The sequence below is a fragment of the Solenopsis invicta genome, chromosome 14 (genome assembly GCF_016802725.1).
Source record: "Solenopsis invicta isolate M01_SB chromosome 14, UNIL_Sinv_3.0, whole genome shotgun sequence".
In the NCBI taxonomy this organism is placed as follows: Eukaryota; Metazoa; Arthropoda; class Insecta; order Hymenoptera; family Formicidae; genus Solenopsis; species Solenopsis invicta.
Window position 1 is genome coordinate 12,268,600 of NC_052677.1, and position 11,062 is coordinate 12,279,661.

Below are 11,062 nucleotides of genomic sequence, written 5' to 3' on the forward strand. Positions count from 1 at the left end.
AAATTATCATTTATTTTATATTAGGAATGTTTCATCAACTTTATTATATGCCTCGATAATGAAGACCAAGTCGTACCAGTGGACTGATAAAGCAAGTCTCTAAGGTGACCGAGTTAATAAATCAATATGGCATTATCAAAGGAGTGGGGGATTAATTTCGTATCTCATAAGGGAATCGGTAACAACACGTTTCGTGATAGTACGGGAGTGCGAGGAAATCAAGGTTACAGATGTACGACGTTAAGCGCAACGTAGGTGACGAATATAAAGAATTTAAGATGCGGCGAAAATGAATCGCAGACTCCTTTCCTTTCGCGCGCAAACGCTCGCTGATCTCGCGCATTCCTTTCTATTTTCTACTCGGCAATGCGGACTTCCGATTAGCGATCGAGGCAACCGCTCCCCGAGCAGTCGAATGCGAATTACCCGAAGGTGGTTTCCGTAAAAAGCGAGGGAGAGCAAGAAGGCCTCGACGAAGTCGTTAAACGGCTATTGCACAACCGCTCCGCGCGGAGACTAGGCGCCGACCTGTATAGAATCTCGTTTTCTAGGACAATCGCCATTCCCGCGTTCGCGCATTATCGTGACAAGATCAAGAACGAGTGCCCGGGTACCGATAACGTTCCAATGACAACGATAGCTCACGCGTCGCGAATGAGGATGAGGTGACGAGTGCGAAAAAAATGTGCACCCTATTCTATATACACCGAGAGAAAAAATTTCCTACATTTTAATAGAGATTTATTCCAATAGTGCTAATGAAATATTTACTTACGGTACATAAATATCTACTCTATAAGAAAAAATTGATTAAATTAAATTACGGTTTTTGTACTAAAGAAATATATAATTTACAGTTAGTAAATATTTCATTAGTACTATTCGAATAAATATTTATTAAAATTTAATTTTCCCCTCAGTGTAAAATGTCGTGTTCTCTCTTATCTATCCTTAATTAATTAGCGAAGAGAGGGGATTGGCGTTAGTTCAACGAAATTACGTCGAAGACACATCTCTTCGAAATCGGTATACAATGTAACAATTCCTAACGATATTTCTCGAGACGTTGCTGGCGAAAACGGAAAATATCTCTTGAAGGATGATGAAGAATTAAATCGAAGTCAGCTGACTGGAATCACGAGTATTTCGCGTTTCAACTGAGAAGAGGGACACGTTACACTCGCGTTTGCATTACATACGGCGGTACCATCCGGTGGTCCTACCTGTTTCCATCTGGGCACGATGGACCGACCGTGCGTGTAAACGTGCGCGCACGCATACAAATGCGTCTACGTGAGGTAGACTTTGCGTCTCTCTCTTTCTCTCGCCCCTGCTTTCCTCACTTTCTTCCTTCTCCCCTGCCTGCCGTCTCGATGCAGGGCTGAACTTGTCGATAAATACTTAAGTCAATAGTGCGCGAACGGGTTATTTCGCGACTGTGCGACGTAAACTGAAAATATTCGCGTATAACGAAAAATAATTTCAAGTAATTTATCTCATAATTAATTTTTCTTCTTTTGTAACTTCATACCGATAAAATTTCACGTATAAAATCGTTTATTATGATTTATTTTTACACAGTGGAAAAACTTGTGTAATAATTTAATTTCTTTTTGTATGTTGTAAAATAGATAACGACAACTTCTTATGTCTGTTGCGTTATCGATACGCAATAATAGCTTTGTCGCAAGGTGTCGGTTGCGCCGTTCACGTTTAGAGATAGCGTATCTCCAGAAGTTCGGAGGACACTCGTAGGAGAGTGTCCAGTTTTTTTTTATTTTCCAACAGTACATAATATCGTACGAATATATTTTATGATATTGTACGAATGTTCGTACGATATTTTCATTAGGAATATTCTAGAATATTCGTGCGACATCTTGCGCTGTTAGGGCTCTAAACTCTTTAACGGCAATCGAGCTTCTTCTTTGCCGTGGGATTTTTCAATCAGCATGTGCGCGACGTCGCGAAGAAATCCAGCTCCGGCCTTTGAAAATCCGTACCTGGATGGCAACGTTCTCCCTTCCACGCACCGTTTCGCTGGCGGCTCGGCAGCGAACCGAGTGTTCGCCGACCAGTCGGAGTCGGTCCGTGGTCTAAGCCCGTGTCGTTGGTATTTCCTCGGCATTTCGTCAAGTCTCTCCGTCTCTCTCCCTCCCCCACGAATATCTTCTTCTTCTTCGCGGCGCGGCCGAAGAGCGCCGTTGTCGCGGCGCGAGTGTCTTCAAGTTCCCCGATTTCTTCTTCGTACGTGTGTACATGTATGTGTGTGTGTGTATTCGAGATGAAACGCGTTGGCTTGAGCAAACTCGTAACGCCTCGGTAAGCTAGTCGGGACCATCGAGACTTGTCAGTGAACCCCGTGGAGCGACCGAGGGGCCCAAGGGAAGAGACCGCGGAATGCCGCGCGAGGCGCGCGGCCAGGTGAAATTCGGCCGCTCCGTTGCGGTGCGCGTCATCGGGAGCGACGTAGAATTCCTCGCGCGTTCGTACAGATGCGTCAGGATCGTCCTGAGATAGCGCGGAGGCCAGCGGAAGGTGGATGGAATTCGCGAAGGTAAAGGCTCGATGGTAATCGAGGGCTAACGTTCGCCACGAGTGAGCGGCAAGAAACGGCAGGTTAGCTCCAGGTCTCTCCGAGACGAGTGTGGTTCGGAGTCGAGGGGCTCATCTGTAGAATTTATTCCTGATTCCCGTATCTTTCGCGTATCTTCTACGTGAAGCCTCTGATAAGCTTGTCGTAAATTTGCCGCGGCTTGATGGTGCGTAACTCTCTGAAGAAGTTCTCAGTTTGCTTTACATATTTACTTCAATTTACAAATATAGATTCTTCAATTCTTTCTCAGTTGAAAGTCTGAGCTCAGAATCAATTTATAAAATTGTTTGTGCCCCTGTTAGAGATTCGTCAGCGTCAATCAACAATTCCTCGCGAAATAACGTGTCAGTTGTAATATCTCGGTTCGCAAGATTTTTGAAAATATTATACAGATTTGAGAGGGCTGAGAGATGATCTTGCCAATTGTAGCTCGCCAGTTAACCGGAGACGAGAATTCGCCGTGAGAAATACATCGTGATCACTTCGTCGACGCCGTTGACGGAAACTCATTCGTTGGTCGACACCTGGTCGTCTTTGTACTTTCCGCACGCACGCACGCACTCACGCACGCACGCACGCACTCACGCACGCCCGCACACACGCACGCACGCAAGCAAGCAAGCAAGCAAGCATGCGCACCGACTCGAGCGGGAGGGAACGCATATGGTGCCGGTTGTTTCGCGAGCAAAACAATGCGAGCGTGTCCCGTCGTCTGCAGCCGTTGCAGCGGCGCAACAAATGCAGTCGGCGGTATGTAACGTGTCGGAGAAAGTGCATTCTCCATTCATCGGTCAGCGGAACCCGGCGTGACATCCAAGCGTGACGTCATCGGCAAACCGCTCTCGTCGCGGTCATCGGGGATGCATCGTCGCGCGATATCTCACGATATCTCGGGACTCCGTTTATTCGCGCTCAAGGCGAGGTATTATCGACCTCGACCGCAGGGAGGCTCGGCTCGGCTCCGCTCCGATCCGCTTCGTTCCGCGGTGACTCCGATCGACGGCCGAGATCTCGAGGTGGCGATCTCGCCTCGAGATCGCAGCGAACACAAAGGCGGATAACTGTACCGACCCCCGATCTGTCTCGAGTCGACTCGCTTGACCTCCAATCGCACACCTCCTCCAATCGTGGACCGAAAAACCGTTGGCCGGCGAACGGAGAAAGTCGCGCAGCACACTTTTCGGGACGCACGCGCGTGCTCCGACCGCGTGAGCTCGGGCGCTCGACATGGACTCGTGCTTGATCGTAGGTTCGAAGAGGACGGTGTCTGTCGGACTAAGCTGTCTATTCTCTCGCGGTTACACGAACGTCCAAAGACGAATCTCTTGTATGTCGTGTCACACTTGTCTTCTTCCTGTCAAAGACGTGCCGTGGCACATCCGCGCGCTTCCTGCCGCTAGCGCCAGCGTGACTTTTCACGGTCATTATTACGGCCGACACGCTATTTCCGTGCCGTTGCGAGGGATTGTTGACCGACGTTGACGATTCTCTACAGGGGCACGAACAATTTTATAAATTGATTCTGAGATTGGACTCCCAACTGAGAAAGGATTGAAGTCTATATAAATATATTTGTAAAGTGAAGTAAATGTGTAAAATAAACTGAGAACTTCTTCGAATAGTTCGTGTAACTCTTCTCTATATACGAATTAAGATATGTTATGTTAAATTCGAGCAGGGTTGGGTAGTAACTAATAATAAAGCTAAAAACTCTTCTTCATAACTCTTCTAACTTATTTAATTTTAAATAATTTAATTTTTAACTTTAACTATATTAAAAATTTTTTTTTATGTTCAAACAAATATAATTTCCTTGATTTAAAGAAATATTTCCCAAGTTAAAAAATAAATTATTTTATACTAGCTAATATTTATTTAAATTAAGGAAATGATGTGTTAAAATAAATACAATTTACTTGAACTTAAAAAAACTCTTTTGTTTTTAGTGTAGTGAAACACATAAATTTTTTAAACGCATAAATTTTAATTTATTAATTTATTAATTTTTTTCCTAAGTTAAAAATTAAATATGTGTAAACCGAAAAAAATTATAAAAGAAAACAATATTTCATATAAACTTAATTTACAAATAAAATATTTAAATTTGTTTAATGATCTATATTAATTGTTTTGAGTAATCTAACCTTATATATAATTAATGATTTTTAATTTTACTTACATTAATTTAATCTTGACGTAACATTTTACTAATTAATTTTTAGTTCATGTAACTTTTAATTTAACTAAATTAATTTTATAAGCCATTTTACAATTTAATTTAATTAAAAAAATATATTAACTTTCCTAACCCTAAATTCTAGTAAAACAAGTTGATTTCACTTTAAACATTATACTTTAATCCGATTTTCAAAGTACAAGTAGAAGTTACGTGTGTTCGATGAAGATATTAAAATATTTTACGCTTTATCTTTTGAGAAATTTGGAAATTTACATCATTTGATACGCGATAAAAATTATCGTAAACTAGCTTGTTCAAAATTTACATTTTTTTCGCTGATGATTAAAAGAAAGGAGGATCACAGGATTTCCAAGTAAACAATATTTTTATCTATGCCATCGTTTGCTTTACTTTTACTTCGTGCTCGCGTTTAAAAGATCGTCTCGCGAGATTCTTCCACTTCGTTTCTCTCTCTCTCTCTCTCTCTCTCTCTCTCTCTCTCTTTCTTTCTCTCTCTGAATCAGGGGCGTATAATTTATGGCCAGCGCCAACAGCTTGAGAAACCTCCGTCCCGATGACTCGGTAACCTTGTAATCGGCCGGTCCGCGCGAGTTTCTTAAGGGAATTTCACGGAAGGATCCACTACGCGGTCCCTCCCGTTAGCGTTCCCCTCCGGCGGGCGCAGGCATTTCAGGTTCGCGTGATTATTTCGCCTCTCCGCGTCGCGCGTGGAATGCAGGGCTCGATATATATACAGAGGAGGAGATCGATTCCGAAAATTCTCGGAACTATAAAGATGCGCGGCGCGAAAAATTAATATTGTCGTAGCGAAGTCTTCGTCCCGATGAAAAATAAAATTCGCGAGAAAAAAAAAAGAAAAACGCTGTTATATGAAAGAATTGAAACGGAAAGTGGTAGGCGGAAGGGATCAACGCAATTTTTTAGATGGATGCGTATCGGGGACCTCACACGACGCGATTTGGTCGCGTCTAAAAAACGCGCTCACTCGCTCGCCCGTTAATTGGCGGAGACACGGTTTCGTTCCCGCTACCGCGATTAGCATCTCGCGTTTTAATTAGCTGCGACCGCGGCTTATCGGTTTAAGAGACGCTGAACATCGGCGAGTTATCTGCCGAGGGACACTTCGTTATGTCCCAGTCAATGCATCGTATCCGTAACGCCCGTAAAGCGGGAAAGGCGGGCGCAAGATAGTACATCCAGCCGCGAATAAACCACGCGTAATTGCGGCTTGCACTTTAGCCTGCATCGCCCGTTAGATCGCTCGCTCGCTCGAGAACGGCGTTAAATTGACTAGCGGAAAGTGCCGCTTCGCAGTTTCCTTTTCTGGCGAGGCGAGTTTGCGCTGCACGCGGAAACGGAAATCTGGGGCCGTAAATCTTTCGCAGGGGAAATCGAAGAGTGACAACAAAAACGAAACTTAAATGATTTAGCAAATTTTCAATATAAGTTTTCGACTCTTCGTTCTTGGCGATAAAACGCTTTTAACTTCTAATTCCAATCCAAGAACATCGATTGAATAAATTTTCTTTCTAAGAAAATAATATCGCGAAAGTTTTTTCTGTGAAAAGCTAACTTGCTCGCAATCCAAAGTTTCAAATCTTTGGAGACGTAAAATTGTAAAAATAAGTAAATAAATTTAAAAATATATTTAGTTTTAATAAATATTATTTTTGAAAAATTTTGTAAATTTTTATTTTTGCAAAAATAAGTTATCTATAAATTTCAAAAAATAAATTAAATATATGTTACGCTGAATACTTTTCTTATGTAAAACTCTCAATTATTTGCATGTTTTCGACTCCTGCTTCACTTCAGCTCCCTCTCCCCTTCGATTAAATCATCATTCAAATTATCGCCAGACTCGTCAGAGAATCTCATTAACCGATGCTGCACGCAATAACGAGACTCGTTGCACGTCATCGTGCATGACCTAAAATGCAAATGTTTCGCTCATCCTTGGGTCAGTCAATGCGTCAAGTTGGAAATTGTTTACCTAACAATGGATCGCCGCCGATAGTTCTATCTCGGCGCGGGCCAGTGACTTACCGGTTCTCCAGTGGCCGGGTCAGGTCCTTCCGGTCCTGGAGCCGGTCCGGTCTCGAACCCCCCTGCATCTGGACGAGCGAACGCGACCGTCCCTTTTTCTCGAGTCAGTTCAGCTCGGTCGCGACTCATCTTCTTTAGCGCGCGCGATGCAAGGCCGAAGACCGGCCGGCATTGTTCCTCAGATTTTACTCAGACGTTGGCGGTATTCATCCTTCGGCCCGCACGTCGTACTCGGATGCACGATGAATATCTATCCCGCGGTTCGCATTGTGCAACGTGAGCCGTTTATCCCGAGAGCGAAGTAGGAATTTAGAAGGGGAGAATCTATAAGAGGTTTCATAAAGAATCTGTTATTCTATTAATCTGATAAAAATTTAACTCCTTAATACTTGCTCTGTATCTGTAAAATGTTAACACTCCATTCGCGAATTAATATTTTTAATGATTGAAGACCCTAACAGCACGTATAAATATTCCAGAATATTCTAAATATCGTACAAATATTCTAGAATATTCTAGAAATCGTGCAATATTACGATATCGCACGTATATTTGTACGATATCACATTATTCGTTCGATATCATGCGCTATTAGGGGGGGGGGGGGATAGACTACAAATTAATCAGAGAATGTCATTAAGATTCGATCCCGTAATAATAGTCATTGTAACGTAGGAATGTTACTCGGGTGTTCGTAAGATATTTCGAAATTTGTATTTTTTTTCCAGATGGAAATCGAAGTCCGGACGCTTAAGGAGGAACTGGCGCGGACCCAGGACGCCCTGAAGACCGCCACGAAGAAATGTCGGGAGCTGGTGAGGGAGCTGGACCACCGTACCGCTGGTCACGAGTCAGAGAGGATTCTGCGGGATCAGCAGCTCTCGAGGATACTGCGGGCGCTGCTGTTCCTGGAGGCGCGCCTCAAGCAGGAGCAAAAGTCGATCAGACAGATGCTCAGTGAGAAGGACAACGTCATTAGGAACCAACAACTGGAGATCGCGATGCTCAGGCGATATACAAAGAACTATATCAAGAGCAAGCGCGATCGAACGGCGTCAGACACCGATGTCGAAATCAATGCCAACGTTGACAAAAATTTGCAGAAGGACTTTGGCAATTTGCAAGTAATTTGAGAAAATCACACAATAACTATTGCGTAATCTTCTTCATTTATGAACAGCAACTTTTAACTTATATTCTAAAAAATAGTAATAATTGGGAAATAGTAATAAAATAACGTGATGAATTCTATATACTCCACGTTCTGTATTTTCTAAACTCAAACCTGTACGCTAATCGCTTTCAGAGAGAAATGCTGCAGGAGAATGGCATTGGTAAAGAGATCGCAAGTCTGAAGTGCGAGATAATCACGCGGCTGAACCCGGCATCGTCCGGCATCCTGGACGAACTGGACCGCAACAGCGTGAGGAAGACGCACAGTTTCGCCGGCAGCGATATCTCGAAGGTCAGTCTGACCAGCAGCGAGAACACGGACGCGTCCATCGTCACGACGACAACGGAGGGTAGTCCTTCGTTGCTTAGCACGGAGGGCTTTTGCGAGGGCGAGAGCACGGACGTGTCGCCCGGCTCGACTCTCAACAAATGCTCGAGCAGATGCACGCCCACAACGGTGACTGACAGCGAAAACGAGACGACGATGATCGTGGATGAGAACGAGGAGGACGTAACGGAGGAGAATGGGACGACGATGGTGCCGACGAAGAGGCGGACGAAGGGCCAGAAGACGTCGTCCAAGGGCGCCGACGTGATCGAGGTGGTCGGTATCGCGAGGACAGAGAGCAAGGACGACGGGATGGACTGTAACTTCGTCTCGGAGGACGAGGAGCAAACCAACACGAGGATAAGTAATCAAGAGGGAGACACAGAGGAACCAATTTACATTAATGCCTGCAACGAGGTGAACGAGAGGAATCTGCAGCGAACGGAGCAATCGAGAACGAGAGAAGATTATAGCAATAATAACAATATGTACGTTGCAAGCGATTCTTTTTCTTTACCAGAATTTTCGTTAAATATTCAATTATATTTTTATTTTCCATTATATTGTTTGGTTCTCTAAAGACGACCCTCCCGGATTTCTCTTTTCGCAGCGAGGTGAAGATCGAGACGTCGGAGTTGACGGTGGAGGACACCAGTGGAAATTGGTACAGTGATCCGGATGAGGATCGGCTGAACGACGACGTTTTTAGGCACAGCACCTACCGGCCAAATAGCAATCATAATTCCGTGCTGGAGTGCGTAAATCAGATCCTGTTGCAGGATATGGAGGAGGAGGAGAACTCGATGCTGTCGGTACCGCGCCGGTTCAAACATCGCGGTAGAATCGTGCATTTTCAGCCGGCCAGGTTGTCCGACATCGAGTCGGTGGGTTCAGAGATGGAGAGGAAAAATTCCGAGGAGTCCGTCACAGATAACAAGGATCCGTCGAGGGAGGAGGAGACCGTGGAGAACGAGGCGAACGCGTCTGAGGACGAGTTTGGCATGAGGATCGTCCAAAAGGAGCCGGATGACGACGACGACGAAGACGATGGTTCTAAGGACTCTAAGGCGATCCCGCTAGTCATCATTGAGCCCAAAATCGACGTCGAAGAGACGCGGAAGATCCTGACGAAATCCCAAGCGAGTAATCCTCCTTTAAAGATGGAGAGAATCGAGGAGAAGACCTGCCTGCAGATGTCGGCGAGGGGATTAACTATCGCCAAAAATCTGGATTACGAAGACATAGAATCATTACCGGAAATAACAACGACGTCACCGACGCCGCCCAGAACACCGCCGGCGTTGCCACCGAAGCCGCAGTTTCGCAACAACACACTGATCCTGAAGAAGATTCCTAGTCCATCGTTCCTGATTGATGAAAAAAGGCAGCAGGACGCGGGAGGCGCGGATCCTGCGAAAAGAAGCATTCTGGGATTGGTATCTTCGTCGTCAAAGACAGCGAGGAGCCTGAATCTGGAGGAAACGAAGAGTTCAGCCAGAAGCTCGGCGAGAGAAACGAAAACACGCGAAGAGGGTGGTGGATTCTGGAAGAACAGATTCAACCACGTGCGCTCATCCTTTCAGATAAGGCCAAAGGAGCCGGATCAGGCAAAGGGTGCGGTTAGAGTGACGAATATCGTCCGGCATTTTGAAGAGTTCAAGATCGGCGACCCCGAGGAACAGACGAAGGACAGAAATCGCCCGAAAGATCGCCATGCCGAGCTCGAGCATGTAAGTTCTCTTAACTCGAAAATGTGTAGAATATTTTAAAAAACTGTATAATTCTAAAAACGACTATTTTCTGTTATCGCAGGAGCTCGATATTCGGCAGAACTTCGAGGAATTCAATCTAGACGAGTGCGATCTGTCAGACGATCCTGACCGGCCTGAGGGTGACGGATCCGAGAGACTGAGTCATGCAGGACTCAACAACGCCGGTCAGAACGAGAACAGTATTGCCAAAGACAACAACAATGTTCCTGCTGTCAGCAACGGTACCGTTAACAGCAACGGCGAAATCGGAAGCAGCGGATACGATCACTTCCTGGAGGCGACCGGCCTCAGCAACAAGTCGATCCTCACACCGTCGAGATTGCTGAGCAATCATAAGAGCATGCTGAAGCCGAAGGATGTGAAGTATAAGAGCAGGATCAAGGCCACAGCAGTGCTGGAGAGGCACGGAGTACAGACGACTTCAACTGGCAATACGACGACTACGCACGTCAGGCACTGGACTGGACCGTTCGTCTGACGATTGGCCAGTTTTCTGCCGACCAAAAATACCTTTCGCTCCGCCGTGTCGGCCGACAACTCGCCGATAAGGGCAAACTACAAAAGATTTTGAACTTTATTTACGGACGATTAATTAAATTAACATCTTCGGTCGCTGCATTCGTAAGCAGCGAGTAACTTTACTCTTAAAGTGCAAATTGAACTTTATACAGTATTGATCGAGGAACAGGGGATTCTAAATGAAGATATGAATAGAAAGAAGTAACCTTGTTTCCTTAATATGTTATGAAGTTAATGTGTGAGTAATTAACATACATATATATATATACACATATAAATTACATTATTTTTCATATGTCTATAAAAGATATATGAGTCACTAGATTTTGAAGTTGCACTTCCAGTGATTAATTTATTTAATCCTTCCTCAGTAAGATGTTTATAAAATGTTGATTTAACTATTTCTGCTGTGAAATTATTTATTAGTC

At 44.6% G+C, this 11,062-nt stretch overlaps 1 protein-coding gene across 5 annotated transcripts in view; it reads left to right on the forward strand.

Annotated features, from left to right (window-relative positions):
• The window catches only part of LOC105199914 (uncharacterized protein DDB_G0284459), a 43,266-nt gene extending 32,232 nt beyond the window's left edge, over positions 1-11,034 (forward strand). For 2 of the 5 annotated variants that reach the window (XM_039457250.1, XM_039457251.1), the window contains exons 2-5: positions 7,571-7,966; positions 8,149-8,831; positions 8,954-10,073; positions 10,156-11,034. In XM_039457250.1, coding sequence (XP_039313184.1) covers positions 7,571-7,966; positions 8,149-8,831; positions 8,954-10,073; positions 10,156-10,593 — 2,637 coding nt within the window. In that variant the 3' untranslated portion in view covers positions 10,594-11,034. Of the gene's footprint in view, positions 1-1,684; positions 2,558-2,597; positions 2,620-7,465; positions 7,494-7,570; positions 7,967-8,148; positions 8,832-8,953; positions 10,074-10,155 lie in introns of those variants that run through there. The other 3 variants (XM_011167266.3, XM_039457253.1, XM_039457252.1) reach the window with 3 other exon arrangements.
• Positions 11,035-11,062: the final 28 nt, after the last annotated feature.